The sequence below is a fragment of the Kogia breviceps genome, chromosome 8, assembly GCF_026419965.1.
Source record: "Kogia breviceps isolate mKogBre1 chromosome 8, mKogBre1 haplotype 1, whole genome shotgun sequence".
NCBI classification, from domain to species: domain Eukaryota; kingdom Metazoa; phylum Chordata; class Mammalia; order Artiodactyla; family Physeteridae; genus Kogia; species Kogia breviceps.
The window spans coordinates 41,648,212-41,667,022 of record NC_081317.1 but is presented as its reverse complement, the minus strand read 5'-3'; the positions used below and the strand labels follow the sequence as shown (position 1 = coordinate 41,667,022).

General features: G+C 54.4%; 1 protein-coding gene across 1 annotated transcript in view; it reads left to right on the top strand.

Moving 5' to 3' along the window:
- The window catches only part of DNAI1 (dynein axonemal intermediate chain 1), a 130,100-nt gene that overhangs the window by 104,332 nt on the left and 6,957 nt on the right, over positions 1–18,811 (top strand). The window contains exons 11-16 of the mRNA XM_067041295.1: positions 3,450–3,567; positions 3,827–3,870; positions 13,198–13,445; positions 17,607–17,696; positions 17,826–17,913; positions 18,447–18,526. Coding sequence (XP_066897396.1) covers positions 3,450–3,567; positions 3,827–3,870; positions 13,198–13,445; positions 17,607–17,696; positions 17,826–17,913; positions 18,447–18,526 — 668 coding nt within the window. The remainder of the gene's footprint in view (positions 1–3,449; positions 3,568–3,826; positions 3,871–13,197; positions 13,446–17,606; positions 17,697–17,825; positions 17,914–18,446; positions 18,527–18,811) is intronic.

Genomic DNA, 18,811 nt, shown 5'->3' with positions numbered 1-18,811 from the left:
CGAGTATCTGAGTGTCCCATGCTAGGTCCTACAGGTGCAAGGGGAGAAAAAAATAATCCCTTCTCTGGATGTCACTAGGGAGATAAGACTTAACACAGGTCAAACAGGAACAATGGCGTAAAAAAAAAAAAAGGGTGTGGTGATGAGATCTGACAATGGTGCAGCAAAAAGTCTGCACATCAGTGATTTCATAGCATCTTTCTAACAATCCTGGGAGGAGGCAGAGCAGAGATTTTTATCTCTTCTTCACACTCGACAAAGCTAAGGCCAAGGCCACCTGACTAGTGAAAGGCAGAGAGGACCCGAACCTAAGTCTTAAGCCACCTAATTCTGTGCTCTGCTCTCTACTCTGTCCAGCTTAGGTACCATATAAGTGATAGAATGCAGACAGAAACTGCTCTGGGGATCCTCAAGAATGGAGGAGGGGAAGGGAGGGGGGGTAGCAGTCAAAGAAGGCTTCAGGGAGGGTTGAGCTGGATGCCAAGGGATAAGCAGAGTTTGAGTGGGAGGTTAGCAGAGGGCAGATGTACTGGGCAGGAGACAGCACGAGCAGTGACTCAGCGGTGAAAATGAATAGGAAAGGACTCTGGGGACAAGGGGCAGCAGGCTCAGTGACCCCGACAGGGGCTGTGTTGGAAAGTGGTGAGAGTTCAGGCTGGAGAACTAGTCGGGGCCAGTTAAGGAAGGGCCTTGAATGTCACGCAGGGAATCTGAGCTTTCTCTGCGGAGAGTTCAAAGATCCTGTCCAGGCAGGGACACAGCCCGAGGAGAGCAGGGCTGGAGGAGGGTACCACTGGGCAGAATACAGCGGCAGAGGCGAGGGTGAGGTTCCGGTGTGGGTAGACTGGGCCTCACTGCACCTTACCCAGAATGCATCATCAGGGTTGGAGAAAAAGGTGCAGTTACAACAGTGAACAGCAAGCACCAGCCTTCCCTGGGAATGGCCTATGTACCAGGCGTTGTACTGTGCAATTTACATGTATCATTTTATTTCATCCTGACAGCCACACTGTCAGGTGAAAACCACTATTATCTCCATTTTATAGATGAGACATTCAGGCTGAAATGTCACCACTTGTTCGAAAACACAGCTAGCGTGAGGTGTGCGTGGCACAGTCAGAGCTCGAACACAGGCCCCCTGGATCCATAGCCTAAGCACTTTAGCATGAGGCCACAGAGCCACTGAGCTGGAAGGGACATTTCAAATAAACACTCAATAGGTCCATGTGAGTGATTAATTAGTGACGAGGTGAAGAAAGAGATTGATTCAGAAACGCTTAAATCCTGGGGGCCTGGGAAATTCTGGTGTCTTTGACAGAGCCAGGGAAACGGAATCCTTCCCATGGCATGAACAGCACATTCCCAAGTGGCTTGTATTTCCCTAAGAGGTCGTGCATTTATTTGGAGCAGCTGCCTCCCCACAGTTGGCAGCTCCCCACTGCTGGCTGGTCTCCTCTGCTGACAGCCCAGGGCTCTTCTTGGTGACTTGATGCTCATTGCTCACCCATGGGACAGAGAAACCAGGGCTGCCAAGACCAGCAGCCTAAACAAGCCCCCTTGTTATCATTCAGGCTGGAAAACGACCTTGAGTGCTTTTCAAAGCTGTCAAAGTACACGGCAGCTGTGAATGAATTTGTCACTCACACAGCTTGGCTTCCTGAAACCCAGACTCTGCAATCAGCCCACCAAAGAGCTGCAAACATGATTAATATCCATGGAGAAATTGGCCTTGGTGAACCTTTTTCATTTATAAGAACACAGTCACATAAGCATTGAACCTTGGTTTTTTAAAATTGCATACACTTTTCCCTTTGGGAAGAAGTGAAAACAGAGAAGTGTTACCAATTAATCTCCTCTCTGAAACGAAGTCTTTTCAAAGATAGTCTGAGCTCAGGAATCTCTGATGTGATCAAGGCTCTTGCCTCTGACCACTCTAATCTTTTTTTTTTTGTCTGAGCTACTTTTGAGGGCTGAATGTAGTCCCCAAACCTCGAAGTGTGGGGCGTTGTGAGAGAGGCCGGGGCCGTGCGTGGGCATGTCCTTGACCACGTTGGATAAGAGGATCATTTTCTAATGGGTTGGAAAGAAGACCGAGAACCATTTCCCTTCTGTTGATCTATTTTGCTGCCTTCTTTGAACAGTCACCAGGTGTCTGCTCTGTGGCTGGCCCTGTGCTAGGCACTGCAGGTCCAGAGGTGAAAATAACGTGCTTCCTGCTCCCCAGGAAGCTGTCTGCCCCGGGGGTGGGGGGGAGACAGGCAAAAGGATAAAGAGAGGCAACGCTGTATTGACACACGTTTCAGCAGACAAGAGGCAGGGATGCAGGAGGAGGTGAACTCTGCTCAGCAAGAAAGTGAAGGCCTCACAGAGCAGGGGAAGTTTGATCTGGATCTAGGGTGAGTGGGAGTTTTCAGGAGGAGCAGGACATTTTAGACACTGTTTGATATAGAGGGTAGGTGAACAGTTGGCTGGAAATGACATGGAAGTAGTGGCCAGGAGCCTCTGTTTGACCAGGGAGCCCCTGTGCAAGGGGAGCCATCGAGGGGTTTTCAGGGAAGTAGGGGAGGTGGTTTATTCTGCAGAATGTGGACTGGAGGAGGAGTGTCCGGAGGTAGAGAGACCAGCTAGGAGGGTGGTGTAAGAGTCTGGGTGATGGCTTTTGGGGCCTGAACCTAGGAAGTGGCTATGGGTCTGGAGAGAAGTGAATGGACTAAAAAGATAATCAGGGGCTTCCCTGGTGGCGCAGTGGTTGAGAATCCGCCTGCCGATGCAGGGGACACAGGTTCGTGCCCCCGTCTGGGAAGATCCCACATGCCGCAGAGCGGCTGGGCCCATGAGCCGTGAGCCATGGCCACTGGGCCTGCGCGTCCGGAACCTGTGCTCCGCAACGGGAGAGGCCACAACAGTGAGAGGCCCGCGTACAGCAAAAAAAAAAAAAAAAAGATAATCAGAAGGAAAACAGGAGAAAGGATGGAAAAAAGATCAGTCAAGGTTTTTACCAAGATTTCTGGTTTAGACAAGTAGAAGGATGGAGGGGGCTTCTACCTAAGTTAGAGGAAATGGGAGGTAGAGACAATTTAGGGCAGGAGATGAACTTGAGCTCAAAGGACCCGTGAGGGAGCCAGGCAGCTTCACTCCAGCGGGGCTTGGCAGTGGATATGAAGATGGACAGACCTGGAATTATTATCCTCGAGGACATAGCCACTTCAATGTAATTTACCTCCAAAACCAACAATGACAGAAACAACAACATTGTAGAGAGCTTACTCTGTGCCAGGTATTTTTCTAAGTACTTTACATATATTAGCAATTAATCCTCACAACAGTCCTTTGAGATAGGTACTATTACTATTCCCACTCTGAAATACAAAGAGGTTAATTGTCTTGGCCAAGGAGGTCCAGACAGAAAGTGGCAGTCCCAGGGCTGACTCAGCCTGTGTGTGTTTAAGATTTTAAGTACTACGAGGATGCTGCTGACGCATACCGGGACCAGGAGGGTACGCTGCTGCCTCTCTGGAAGTTCCAAAATGACAAAGCCAAGCGCCTGGCCGTCACCGCCCTCTGCTGGTGAGTATAGACATTGCGGGAAACCTGGAATCCCTGAGCGCCTGCTGCGTGCCAAGCGCTGAGCAGGGCGCTTCTACCGCACTTAGTCACTTTGAAGGTGACGCGTAGCATTATGGAAAAAAGTGAGACTGGGATTCTTACGGGATCGTCCCAGGTCTCTAACCTCAACAGTAGATGTCTACAGTGTAGTTAAGGCACCACTGTACATGGGAGAGCCATGTCCAGTTCCCAGGCCAAGGGGTTCTTATTTCTTTTGCAGGAATCCAAAGTACAATGATCTGTTTGCAGTGGGACATGGCTCCTGTAAGTAATCTGGCTATTTGTTCATTTTCTCACTCAACCAGCAAACATGAAGTACATACTCAGTGCAGAGCTCTTTGCCAGGTGTGAAAGATACAAGAGATGACTAAGTCTAGCACCCTCAGCGTGCTCACAGTGTAATGGAGAAGACCCACTGTCATATTGGCAATTAGTGCTGGATGAAGGAATATGCCAAAATGAGTCTCGAAGGAGTGATTATGGTAAAGGAAGATGGGGAGAGGACTTCTGGCAGAGGGGGCAGCATATGCAAAGGTCTGGAGGCCTGAGAGATATGGGAGGAAATGAAGCTGTAGAGGGGGACAGGGTTAGCCCCCAAAGGGCTTGGTAAGCCATTCCAGGAAACTTGGACCTTCTCCAGAAGGGAAAACACTGAAGGAATTTGAGAAGGGCTGGGAAACAACCTCTGCAGGGGGGATTTGCAGGCGTGAGACTGGAGGCTGGAGACCAGCTAGGAGACTGGGGAGGCATCCCAAGGAGAGATGGCAGGATCTGAACCACCAGTGTGGAGTGGAGATGGAGAAGTGGATTTGAGAAGGATGAGAAGGTAGACTGGACCAGACCTGGGGAGGGATTTGGTGGTGAGGCCTGAAGGAGGAGAGTCTCCTGAGCAGGCCCTGGAGCAGGCGGGGTGGGGAAGGGGGGCAAGCACTTGATGTTCATCACTGGCCCCGAACCCTGGGAGACCACCGCCTTCCGGGATGCTTCCATCCCCGCCAGGTTCCATCACCCCACAGCAGGAGGCAGCACAGTGGAAACCGTGTGGCACTTTGCTTTCCCTTCATGTTCCTTGGTCCCTGCAGAAGCCCCTGCCTCTGCACTGGCCTGGGCGTTCCCTCTTCCTAACGGGAGAGGGCCCCATACTTCGCGTTAGCCGCAGCTCCCTAGGCGAACAACATGTTTTCTGGCTAGGAGGATTAGCTTCTGCGAACAGAAAAACCTTCCCATTCTCCAAGCTGCTGCTGGCTGGCAGGCGTACAAGCTCCCGGTCTCTGCCCCTCAGACCGCCTGTCCGCCCGGCCCATTCTTTGACCGGTGTCGGGGAGGGAGGGGAGGGCCAGGAGGAGTGGGTGTTTGTCATTCCTCTCAGGGAGAAGCCCTTGGAGCTGCTCCCAGCCTCATGGTCTGGGCCGCCTTTGAGGATGCCCTAAATGCCCGCTTTGTGTCCCCACTCCTGAGGATGGGCTACTGCCAAGAGGGAAGCGCCCACCCCCTCTGGCAGGGAACTAGCACATTCCTCCCCCTCTGCTGCAGCTACTGGGCCGGGAACAGGGTGGGGGGCTGAGCAGGCCCTCCCAGGAGTGGGTGTGGACCCCTCTCTGAGGCTGATCAGCCCAGGCTCTCTGCCCAGGACTGAGGTAGGGATGTGGGGTGCTCCCCAGCAGGTGGGAGGAGAAACTGCTTCAGCTCTAGCCCTATCCTCCTCTCAATGAGGAACAGGAGGGGTCGTCAGCTGGTTGGGGTCATATAGAGGTTGTCCACAGGGGCAGCCTTAGTCAGGAGCAGTGGAGAAGAGTAACCCACCCCCCAGGAATCAATGGCCCCAAGCCCAACAGGCCCAGAGGCCTCCTTTGGGCAGGCACACACCCAGGAAGGGTCTCTTTGTCCTTTGTTGACCACATCCACGTGCCTGGATGGCACTGCTATCAGCTGCAGACCTCCTGGCTGGAGGGTCACTTCCCAGTGGTGTGACCTGGGGCCAGAAGCTGCTCTCAGCCTTGGTGTTTTCACTGGTGACCTGGAGAGGCTGACACCTGCCGGGTGTCATGAGACACGCGGGGAAGAAAAGCAGCAAATGTGCCCCATGAGCTGTAGGAACCACTCGCACATAAAGGACAACCATTGCTGACTTGTCTGGCATTCTGTCTCCTAGCTTTCCTGAAGGACCCTCCGGGGCCCTGAGCAGACAGCGGGGGCTATAGGGACAGAGGGGTATCAGACAAGGCCCCTACCTCTTCTCTTAGAGAGCTGGGCCCGGCAGCGGCGGTGGTATTTGCTGTCACTGGTATGGGAGCTGTTGACCAGTTTTCCAACGAGCATCTATTCTCCAGAGCCTTGTACGTGTCAGCATCAATCTGTGGAGGCCTGAGCAGAGCCAGGCTGGGCTGGAATGCAGAAGGGCCCCTGCGTTCGCTCCTGAGGTCGCCCCTGGGAGTCCCATGCTCTCAAGTGCCCAGGTGCCTCCCTGGAAGAAAGAGGGGCAAAGCTGAGGCAGGCAAAAGGCACCCTAGTTACTGGATGGGGTCATTGTGAGGAGCAACTGGCTCACCAGCACCCATCACACTGGCTTTGGAAATTCCCAGCAGCCAACCTCCCATTATCAGACTCGGCTTCCTGTGGACGGACTCTAAAGTGAGAATTTGGGTTTGTTGTTGGATTTGACCCTGATGAGCTCAGCCCAGGGCTCCTTTTGCCTGGAATTCCCAGATGTTGATTCTCTGACCCAGCCAAATAAGACTTGGGCAGGGGTAGGCATGCATCCTAGGAAGGACTGGGGCCAAGGCTGGTCATCTGGAGCCAGGCCAGGAGCAAGCAGGTGAGGAAAAGAGCCGGGGCAATTACCTGCAACAGCACAGAAGCGATCACACCCGCCTCCCCTCATGGCTGCTGGGTGCCAGATGGTGGATGTGTCAGGCTGGATATAGGGCAGAGACTGGGGTGCCCTCTAGGGCCAGGCTCTATGTCTCAGCAGAGTGAAGAAAGGCTGTCAGCAGGTGAAAGCAGATGTAGGAACACTGGAAGGCAAAGGAGGTAGTCTAGGAAGAGCTGGCCCACGGGGCAAAGCTGGGATGCAATTATATCAGCCTGCTGCACTAAAGGGGTGCTTTCCAGCCCATTAGGCAGTTCACAGCAGGGAAATGGGGACTCCTCGTGATCTGTTGGGCAGGGATGGTGGAACAGATCCTAGACACTGTGTGGTCCTGACTGGCTATCACACAGGAGACGGGGAGGAAGCCTCCCAGCAGGACACATCTTAGAAAGGCAGAAGAGCCAGCTGTCCCTCAGCCCAGCCTCTGAGGGACAGCACCCTCAAAAGGGGCCAGAGTCAGGCCCTGAGTCCCAGCGCTAAAACCATTCCCACTCTGCCCTACCACCTCCTGGCCGGTCCGTCAGCCTGCCCAGGCCAGGGATGCACTTGTAGGGATTTAAATCTTTCCTGATCATTTATTTGTCAGCTTCACTAATTAAGCAGTGTTAATTTCATTTACTGAAAATGGAAATTCATCCACCTCATTTCTCCCCGTTCATCCTCCACACACAAAATCCATCACTCCTCAGCTGCAGGCTGTGTAAAATTTACAGGACTAATTATGTTGTCAGGTCTCTTTGTAAATACAGTCCATAAAGGCCACTGTGCTCACCCGGTTGTAGTGCAAAGGCATTCCCATTGTTAATTACTGGTTAGTTATTTAGGTTCTCAAATGTTTGCCCCATTTTCCCTAAATCAAATTTAATGTCCTGCTTGATGTATTCTGTCTCCAAGGCTGTGGTCTTATTTCCCACACTGTTTAAATATGACTTCTAATCAGGTGAGAGCTCTCGGAAAAGCCCAGCTACCTGGAAGGCTGGATCCAGCCTGGCACCACAGTCTGTGGGCCACACTGGAGGTTTGGAACACTCTAGCACAGCTGTACTTTCTTGGGGGCAGCCTTGGGCCAGTCCCCTGCCTTTGGATACTGAAAATCCTAACCCAAGGGGCATATCTGTTCCTGGAGTCCAAGGTGGCAGGGCTGGGGTGTGGGAAACTGAGGGAGGGTTTCATTATTGTCATCAGAAGAGCTGGGGATCATTGCCTCCATCCCCCTGTCTTCTAGAGGGATTGCTTCCAAACCACCCCAGAAAAAGGTACCATCTGCGGGGCTGTCGGGCTGTACCCCACAGGCCTGCAAGCCTGGTAACTGCCCAGCTGTGAGACCAAAGAAGGAGCCCAGAGAAAGTGACAGAGACACCTGCAACTTATTGGATAGGGAATCTTACAAGTCAGAAGCAAAAGGTCCTGGAGAAACACCCACACCGTGTATGACAGACCGCACACAGGACGTGGCCACAATCCTCGCTGCTGGGGGAGAAGGAGGTTACCATTTATAGGGGGAATTGGCATCAGGTTGGCTCATCAGTCGCCAGGGAAACCAGCAGCTGGGGCAGGGGGCAAGCACGTAGGTAGTTACTGATTAAGTCCTATGATTAAGAGAATTAGATGGTCATGTGAGTAAGGTGTAGGTGAAGCAGGGACTGGTTGATCAGGGGATGTGCAAAGAGCAAGAGAACAGCCATCCTGAGTGGCCTCTCCCTCTGATTCCTAAAAGTGGAGTTTGGGCCAACCTTCCCTGAAAGCCTACTGTATTCGTTTCCTATTGCTGAAGTAACAAATTACCATGAACATGATGGCTTAAAACAACACAAATTTATTATCTTACAGTTTTGGAGGTCAGACATCCAAACTGGGTTTTGCCGAGCAAAAATCAGGTGTCTGCAGGACTTCATTCCTTTTGGAGGCTCTAGGGGAACATCCACTTCCCTGCCTTTCCCAGTTTCGAGGCTGCCCATATTCCATCTCTTGTGGCCTCCTTCCAGCTAGCAATTGCATCATTGCGATATCTGCTTCTGTTGTCACACCTCCTCCTCTGACTCTCCTGCCTCCTTCTTTCCCTTATAAGGACCCCTGTGATTACACTGGGTCCACCCGGATAATCCAGGATAATCTCCCCATCTCAAGGTCTTTAATTTAATCACATCTACAAAATCCCTTTTGCTGTGCAAAGTAACATATTTATGGGCTCCGGAGATTAGGACCTGGACATTTGGGGGGCATTATTCTGCCTACCACAGCCCCCTCCGAGTGCCTTTTTCATGCCTTAATAAGGGAATCATTAAACAACTGCTGCCTTAGAGTCAGCCCTGGGCTGGATTCGTTTGGGAGCCTCAGGAGGAGAGGAGGAGGCCTGCTGACCGACACTGGCTTGGTATCCTTGTCTCTGCAGCTTGGCATCTACTTCCCTCTGACCACTGGCCTGGCTTTAGCCAGATACCCCAACATGCCCTCTGTCTGCCTTGCCTTCCCCGAATCCTGAGCAGAAGCCCAGGCTTCTCCTGACAGCCAGAACTCTCCAGAGTGATCTAGAGCTCTTCCTTGTAGGGCAGGGGTAGAGCCGTGGGGCGGAGGCCCACACTTGGTGATTGCCAGTCCAAGAAGGCATCCATCCATGCTCCTCACTGGACACTACTCTGCCAGGGCCCTGGGAGAGGGAGCTGAGGGCAGTGAGAGCTTTGGTCTATGGTGGAATTAAACCACCCGTCCCCTGAGACCATGGCTTTCTGAGAACCGCCAGATCAGGCTCTATTAGGGAGTTGATTCTCCTCCCCCAAATCTCTTGGATCATTGAAGGTCAGAGTCAGGGAGGCCTTAGAGATTATCCAGCAGAGCAGGGTTAGTAGGAGGCAACTCTCTCACTGGAGAGAGTAAGCCTGCAGGGCCACGCCATGGCATGCTCCCTCACTCCATCCTTTGGTGGCAGGCTAAGGAAAAGATCTGCTCACAACCACCTGTAATAATGCGGTACAGGTAGAGGAGTTCCTGGGGGTAGGGTGGGCACTCACAGAGGAGAGGCTGAACGGTCTAGAAGGCTTCCTGGAGAAGGGCAAAAGTGCAAAGTGGAGCTAAGGCCAGGCCAGCGGCCCTCTCCCCCTGTCTTGGAGTCACACACCACGTGGTTTCTCCTCTCCACCTCCCCTCCGTCTTTCTCTCCCTTTCCCTTCCTCTATTCCTCTTTCCCTTTCACCCAGCCACACATACTCACTGAAATCCTATGGCCTAGAATAACCTGGAATTCCTTCACTGGCCCCAGACCTCAGGGCTCCTGCCTCTTTATGTAATGGAGTGTGGGGTTGGGGGCTCCCATCTGTGTCACTGGGCCATTCGGTCCTGCTGTAGGGAGCCAGGTAGTCTGTGGGATTCAGGACAAAGTACCCCAGGGCCCAGGGCCCAAGGCTCTGTGAGCCTTGAGTCTGATGGGATTCTATCTCTCACTGGGAACTGAGGCGCTGTAGGTGACCTTGATGCCAATGTCTTACTGGGACTGCTGATGATCTGGCTGGTGGCATCATACTGGGAATGATGGCAGGCTGGGCGATGATGTCACTAGGACTGCTGGTAGCCTGAGCAATGATATCACATGAAGACCATTGGTGGTCTGAGTAGTGATGTCATTTTAGGACTTTTAGAAGACAAGATGATGCTATCATGCTGGCACCGTTGCAGGTTAGGGCAGTGATGTCACATTGGGCACACTTAGAGAATGGAACAGTGAGATCTCATAGGGGCCTGGAGACGGGCATGAGAAGATCATAGAATAAGACAGAGTGGAGAGGAAGCCCCTGCTGAATGAGAATTTTTCTCTGCTTTCCTGGTGAGGTTTGGCAGACAAAGCCCTCAACTGGAATTCAGGAAACACATGGTCTAGCCATGATTAGAAGCTGTGATCTTTATGTCAGGAGGGCTTGTTTGGTTGCAAATAACAGAGACCCCCTAGGGCCAGGTTAAGAACGGGGGGCTTACTGTCAGGATGCATGTGGCCTGGGAACGCAGGCAGGACCTCAGGCCTTAGAGTGGCTGGTTGCTCTCCGTGTCCCTGCCTCGTGAAATCCACGCTTCTCTCTGCCAGAAGTTTCCTCTCGTCATGCCTGACTGCCCTGGCCCTTACACATTCTCTAGTCCAGATTCTGGAAGGATTGGCTGTGCCAGTCGCCCCACCACCCCAATAGGTCTGGTGCCCCCTTCTCCTCCTTTCTCCACCTCCATGTAAAGATCAGATTAGTGCCACTACCCTGAGCAGAGTAACTGCAGCGATAAACAGGCTACTGGGTGTGGCAAACACCAAGCAATGGGTCTAATGCACTAGGGGACACCATTCTCCCCTCTGGCCTCAGTTTACCCACCTATAAAATCCGGGGGCCATAGTTCAGTGTCTAGTCCCAGTGGTTCTGTGAGTGGGTCAGAGATGTCCTCACTGCAGAGTTACTAAGCCGACCTAGGGTTTCCAACCCTCCTTTCCTGGTTCCACTGGTCATGAAGGCTCTGTGCGTGTGCAGGGGCACGGGGGGCTGGAAGCGTGTCTAAAGAAAGTGAGTCATCACTGCTGTGCCTCAAGGGGCCAGATGCCGTGGCACAGTGAGAGCAAGTGCGAGGTCCTGCCTGCCTTTGCCCCTTGGTGCCATAAGGAGAGCATGAGTCCTCAGCCTGAGCATCACTCACCCAGCCACCCGGCCTTTCATTTGCCCTCTGGCCCGCCCACTCCCACTCTGTCAGTCTTGCCCGGCATCAAGGCCAGATGGGACATCAAGGGCATCTACAGCTCACCTCTGGCCTGGCATTTAATACTTTGATTACCCAGCGAGGGCTTGCCCATTCAGCCACGGGCTCTGGCTCCCTGTCACCACACTGGGGCTGCTGAGGGCAAGCCCACGTCTCCAGTGGGGTGTGTCTGTCCCTGCCAGGCTCAGCCCAGGGGGAGGCCCAGATCAGGTGCTCAGGATTTGGGTCATGAAATAAAGGAATGGCAAGTGACTGTCACACTGCCTGGTTCAAGTCCTGCGTGGTCTGGGTGGGAAAGACACTCCCCTCAGCCAATTGCAGATCTCTCCCTGAATTCAAGAGTCAGCCCTTGGGGCCCAGCCTGGAGCCCTACGGGGTGAGGTACTGCCAGCTCCCATCCCCCACCTCAAGGCCAGTCTTTGAGATAGTGCCGGGCACAGGGTGACCCAACCTGGCTTTCCTCACTTTCCCCAGAGTAGAAGCATTTTCCTTCCTGGACCACTGCGTGCCCTCCCCGTGGCTCAGGCTGGATCCTCGTACCTTCCACTCCAGGGGCAGCCCCCTCCTCGCACAGGAAGACTCCCGTGCAATTGATCAGGGGAGGGGTTCCTGACAGGAGTCCCAGAGCTGGTGACAGTTAGCCACGGCAAGGGAAGGTGGGCTCCCCCACAGACAGCTGCGCTGGTGGGCAGGCCGGCTGGCCTCAGCTTCCAGCTCTGCCCACCTAAGGCCAGCCTGGCTCCTGGCTTCTCCCTGCTCCCTAATCCTGGCTCCCAGGAAGCATCCGCTGTGCTTGCCGAGTGCCCAAGGTGAGGATACCTGGGACCTGGTCATAGCTGGGCTCATGCCCAGAGCCCAGGGAGCCCAGCCCAGACTGTCCCTGAGCCCAGCCCAGTCACCTGCTCCCTCAAGAAACGGGCAGCCTTGGGAACAAGACAGAGAGAATGACTCAGCGAAACTCACCAAGTTGGGGCTGCTTCCCTATCCTTCCTGCCCATGGGCTCCTCACCTCAGGACTGGCCACCCTGGGAGGAGGGCCCAGGCCTGCAGTGGCCAGGGGCAGAGGAGATAGCCCTGGGGGGCCGGCGGAGCTAAAAGGCTGCCTTAGCATAGGGCCCCCAAGACAGGGGGCTGCTCTACACTTTGCCTTCTCCAGCTCTGGCTCTTCTGAGCTTGGGAAGGGTCCTGGGCTGGTGGTGAGAGAGCAGGAATGGAGGGCTGGGACTGTATTCCATTCAGTGACTGCGTTATTAGGATGGGCGCCAAGCGTGCGGAGAATGAAGGAGTGTGGGAGGTGTTCCCTTGCCATGGGGCGGGCCGGGAGGAGGATGTCTGCTGAGCGTTCCACTGTTGATCACCAAAGGCTGCGCCCAGGCCAGAGGGATAGAACTGTGGCCTAAGGAAGCCTGACTGTCTGGCCTGGGACCTTTTGGATCTGGGAGCATGCTTAGAGCTAGGGCTCAGGCTGCAGCTGGGGACTGTGGGACCAGAGGGTCTGGGAAGATGCCCACAGGTGGCTAGTGTGGGACTCCTACAGGCAATTCTGTGTTAGTCCAGACTGAAGCCCTGTCCTTGGCTGGGGATGAGGGGTACATGGCCATTATCCCAGCACCTAAGGGCATGAGATGGGCTAGGCATCTGAACCCTCTCTGAGGATACTGCTCCTTCCCAAGCCCACCCAGATTCTTCACTTAACAACTCTTTGAGCCTGCAGCCCCCCTCCCTTTCCTGTACCCCAGGGAGACTAAGGAGAATGACTGTCCGTCCCTCAGATATGTCTGGTCACCTTATCTGTTGGATCCTCTCGCGAACCCTGAGAAGGGGGGGTGGGTCAAGTCGCATGATTCTGTCTCACGGACAGAGAAGATGAAGCCCCGAGAGGTCTCGAACGCTCTGTGTCAGAGGCAGAACAGGGCAGGGCTTCTCCACCCTGTGAGGGAGGGGCCGGGGCTTCCCCAGCAGGGACTGTCCAATGACCGTGGCCCTCTTCCCTGGGGCAGATGACTTCATGAAGCAGGGCCGGGGCATGCTGCTGTTCTACAGCCTGAAGAACCCCAGCTTCCCCGAATACATCTTCAGCAGTGAGAGCGGCATCCTGTGTCTGGACGTGCACGTGGACCACCCCTACCTAGTGGTGGTGGGCCATTATGACGGCAACGTGGCCATTTACAACCTCAAGAAGCCCCACTCCCAGCCCTCCTTCCGCAGCTCAGCCAAGTCTGGCAAGCACACAGACCCCGTGTGGCAGGTCAGCCTTGGACCAGGGTGGGTGAAGTGGGTGGGGCTGAGTAGCATGTGGGCCTGGGAGCCAGAGTACGAGGGGCCTTGGGGAGGAGAGGGCCACAGGCAAGGCCACAGGGATGACAGCTACCAGCTTAGAGACCAAGGAGCTGGATGTGAGGAGGGGCAGAGGAGCAGAGGCGAGACGTCAGGAGGCAAGAGGGTCTGTGGTAAGAGCTGGGGTCCACTGCCTCAGAGCTCCCATCAGGCAGGGCCCATCTGTCTGCTAAGGATCTCGGATCTCTTAGGTGTCATGGTCAGTGACTCAGAGCCCGTGGTGGGAAGCCCCCAGGGCCTGATGGGTCTCTGCTGAGTGTGTCAAGGGCTCCAGGGGTCTATGGTCTTCCTCAGCTCCCCACAGGGGCTCTCTTCTGCCATCTGGGCTAGATTTGGGGAACTCCCAGACAGGGGTAGGCACTGCCCGTTCTCTGCCTTCTTGGTGGGGCTGTAAGGCCTGGTAGGTGACATCTGTCCCTGAGGCTTCTGTGTAACACCCATCTTCTCCAGACAGGCATCGAATGGGACCATTACCTAGTCACTGGGGCTATGGTGGCCTCTCAGCTTCATCCTTTACCCAGACCTGGGGCACCCCCTCCCCCGAAACACCCTCCCCAACAGTTCTCGACCAAAGCACGAGCCAGACTTGCAGCCTCAGGAGTTCTCTCCTCTGAAAAGCCCACCTCCCCATTCATCGCGTCCAGGCCCGCGGAAACCTCCAGACATGGGGAGGGTGTCTGCAGAGACTTTAAAGCCCAGGGTGAGGAAAAAGACTCGCTTTGATCAAACTGAACAAGTATCAGCCCCGGCCCGGCTTTCCCAGCATGGGCAGACAGCCCAGGGCCAAGCACGGAGCATCTCCGGGTGGCCTATCCTCCTTAAGCCCAGGAGAGTGGGAGGGGCCAAGGCCAGCTACCCTACTCCCACTCTGCTCTGTTCTCTGAATCAAATCGCAGGTTGGAGAGAGAAGGAGGGTGTGCAGGAGACACAGTTTCCCCTTCGCTGGGTGGGTGCCAGGGACACTGGACGGGGTGGCCTTCTGTTCTCCCACCATCCTGTCAGGAAAACAGGGCTGCTGCCTTTGCAAAACCGAAGACTCGGAGTTCTTGGCTGGAATCAGGGCTTGCGACATGGGAGGGGCCTGCCTCTCACTCCTTTAATGACTTCCTGTTCTCTTCTTTCGCTCTCATTCCCTCCCTGCTTCCTCATTCATCCATTCATTCATCAACTCCTGCCTGTTCTCTCCTCTGGGAGCTGAGGATGCTCAGGGCTTGGGGTCTGGATATGGCAGCCACTGCTGAGCAGGATACGGAGTGTGCTAAGGAGGGCTCATGGGGGCGCTGAGGATTGTCCAGATTGTCTGGGATGGAGACCAGGGGCCAGAGGGCCAGGGAGGTCTTCCTAAAGGAAGCAACACCTAAGCTGAATCATGAAGAATGAGGAAGTATTCGTTAGATGGAGAAGGGTATAAAGGGGTCACGCGTGCACTGGAAGGACACGGGCATCAAGCAGAGGGGCCTGCTGAGCAACAACACACCGCGTGGAGCTCAGTGTGAGGGACTCCTGAGAAACATACAGGAGCTCAGTCATGAGTGTGCTTCTCTAGCAAGTAGGAAGCTAGGACTTTGCATGTTAGTGGTTTCAAATGAAGTGTCAGTACAGAAGCCCGATGTATTAATAAGACGAGAGTGGGGCTGATCTGGTAGGATCAGGGTCCTGATTGCTTGAGGGTCCCCTGTTATCACTCCCTGCGTCCCCTGAGCTACTTTCACAAGGCTCCTAAGAGTTTGTCCCAGCAGAGTTTGAGAATCACTGCCCAACCATCAGAGGGTTTGGGGCAAAGAAGTCCCACAGTCAGGTAGTGTCTTGGAGATGTCCTCTGGCCGCAGCATGAGAGATCTTGAAGCCTGAGCTACAACAGGGGCAATGGAGATAAAAATGAGGAGATAGGGTTGAGAGCTGTCGAGGCAGTAAAATCAAGAACTGGAAACGACTGATTGGATATGGGGAAAAGGAAAAATTGGTGACATTGCCTGGGACTCCGGCTTGGGGGACCCAGTAGGAAATCCATGGATTTCTGGCCAGAAGTTAATATAAGAAGCCAGAGGAGGAGGTGTCCTACAGGCAGTTGGCTGTATATCCTGGAGCTTGAAGAAGAGCCAGGCTGACGAATGAGGTGTCAGAGACATCAGAGTCTAAGTCCTTCTCAACGGGACTGTGTCTTGGGAAGAACGATACAGGTTGTTTTAGGTCTCAAATGCCAGGCTGGGGGCAGAAGGACTTTGTTCTGTTGGCAGCGGGGAGCCATGGAAGGTTTTGGAGCCAGGGAGAGAACTGTCTGTCCGAAGGAGACTGGGTTCCTGTTCCATGGCACAGGCTACCTCCCAGGGGAGCCCATCTGGGTAGTGCAGCCGTGTTCAGGCCCCGCTGTGAAGCCTCAACCACAACATTCTGCAGGGTGTGTGTGTGTGTGTGTGTGTGTGTATTCTGTGCTACACCGGGGAAGGGAAGGGGCCAGGAAGGATATGAGCAGACCCCTGGGTTCAAACACGCCTGCCCTAATCAGTTAAGGCAAAAGAGAAGGGATCGGTGAAACAGGCCTCTGTCTCCTCCCTACCACCTGCTTCCCGGGCATTCATGCATTCTCTTAACCCCACTTCCACCTTCCCCCTCTTGGCCCTCTTTATTCCTACCCTCCCACCTCGACCCCAGGAGCACGTGTGTGACTTGCACACACACGCGCGCACACACACATACATGCTCACTTGCATATGCACACACACCACCCCCCAACTGGGCATCAGGCTGCTGCTAAGTGGGGTGTGAAATACAATTTCCGTGCACGCTGGCGGCCGCTCATTAAACACTTCCCTTGGCAGCTCCCTCGTGCCTCTTATAGCCTGGACTTTGACACCCCCTGTCCCCTCCCCCCTTTAAAGGGACTGCCTTTACACAGAAGAGGAAGTGGTCTCAGCATCAGAGCTGCTCTGACTTGTGCCTCACAAGCTCTGTGGTGTTCTAGGCCCCCCAGTGAAAGCACAAAAGAGCAGCCTGCCCAGACAGACCCAGACAGGACTGGGTCTGCCCTCCTGCAGCTCTGACCAGCCAGGCCTGGGACGTGGCCCTGGAAGAGCAATCCCCTCCCGGGTACACAAACCCCTCAAGGGCCAGGTGACAACTGTGGTTACAGGCAGCAGCCCTGGGTTCCTGTCCTCCCTCACTGGGCCTCTCCTTGTGACAGGGGAAAGGGACAGTGGCCCCAGGACAGAAGGCCTGGAGGGAACTGGAGGGTGGAAAGATCTGGGCACCCAGCCCTGCCCCAGCTCTCCCGGACATGGCTTGGCCAGGCCTCCACATCTGGCAACAGAAACTTGAGCCTCAAGCATGTCATCTTCATAAGACAACAGCTCTGTCTCCCAAACACTTTTGCATATGTTTGCTTCCAGCCCAGAGAAGATGGGTGGGGCAGGATTATTAACCCCAATTTGCAGATGGAGAAATGCAGCTCACATCTGAGATTTGGGAGCAAGGGTCTGGAAGCAGGGGCTAGTGGTGAAGTGAAGTTGGGAACAGAAGAGAGCCTCCTAGAGAAAGGCCAATCCTAGATGGGGATTTCCTGCCCAAGGAAGCAGGAAAAAGCCCCCCAAGAGCCTTACCACCCTGATTCCTAGCATGATGGTAATACTGAGGATATTAGCTAATAATATTTATTGAACACTTCATATTTGCAATGTTCTGACCTAAGGGCTTCACATTCATTTATTCCTTACAACAAGCCCATGCTATTATGGTTCCTGTTTTGTAAATGAGGAAGCTGGTTGATGGGCTCTGTCCTTCCCAGGCCCTGTAAGGAGGTCAAACCCAGAGCCACTGCCTTCTTACAACTGGGCTCCTAAAACTCGACCCAGGGAGGAACCGGGCACCTCCAGTGCTGAGCCCGGACACTGGGCAGTGCCCCGACTGGCCTGTTGCCTCAGGATGCTCAGGGAGAGAGGAATGAATGGAAGGAGGGAGGGCGGGGAAATCAGGGGATTCGGGGATATGGGCTCCCAGAACTGGCTTCTGGACCTCAGATGGGTTCTTGAGGGGCCCTAACCCAACGCCCTAGAGCTCACAGTTTGGGATGTTTCAGGTCAAGTGGCAGAAGGATGACATGGACCACAACCTTAACTTCTTCTCTGTATCATCTGACGGCAGGATCGTGTCTTGGACGCTCGTGAAGGTGCCTGTTTCCCAGAAAGGGTCATGCAGGGGTGGAGATAGGGAGTGGGGGGAGCTGAATGACAGAGGAACCCCCAACCTTGCCGGTCCAGCCCCACTCATGTGCTTCCCCCTCCCTGTGTGACTGCAGAGCGAGCTGGTTCACACAGATGTCATCAAGCTGAAGGTGGAGAACAGCACGACTGAGGGTCTCGAGGGCTTGCAGATACATACAGTGGGTAAGAGCCCCAGTCCCTCACATCCACGCCTGGCCATGTCACCCCAGGCCATGAGGTCTCTGGTCCTCCCTCTTTCTGCTGCACCGCACTGTGCCTCCACTTGTGCCTGACCGGAGGTAATGAGAAAGCCTGGCCCAGTGCACCCAGCCCTTGGCCATTTGCAGACCCTCCCTGTTTATGCAGATCAGGTCCCTGTTTACCCAGATCCTCTCCCTGTTTACTCAATTCCTCCCCTGTTTATGCAGACTATAACCCTGTTTGCAGACCCTGTCCCTGTTTACCCTGACCCTGACCCTGTTTAACTCAATCCCTGCCTTGTTTATCCAGGCCCCATTCCTGTCTGCAGAAGCCCTGGCCCGTTTGCAGAGTCCCAACTGCCCGGGACAAGCTGCAGGCCAGAGGCCCAGTTTCTGTTTGCCTGGCTGGCCCCAGCCCTCTCTCACAAGCACCTGGGCTCAGCCCATCCTGGGTAGAGGAGGTGCTGGGAGCCTCCCTCCCAGAACTAGCCTAAAGCTGTTCCCTCTTCTCCCAAGGCTGTGGCACTGCCTTTGACTTCCACAAAGAGATCGACTACCTGTTCCTAGTGGGCACAGAGGAGGGGAAAATCTACAAGGTGAGGCAGCACTGCCCTCAATGCCGCCAGCTCCTTACAGGGCCTCTTAGACCTGGGAGCTTATCCTTCTCAACAGATCCTATTCAGACAGATCTTAGGGCTCATCAGTTCTGGAAGGCTTCTTGCAGGAACAGAATGCATTTCTTGACCTGCTTGGGTGGCGGGAAGAGTGGCTGAGTGCAGGAAAGGGGATGGAGAATCTAGAGGGTGACTTTGGCCCAGCCCAGCATCCTTCCCTCTGGGTCCTGCTCCCTTCCTGGGAGTGGAGGAGGTAGAGCTGGGAGT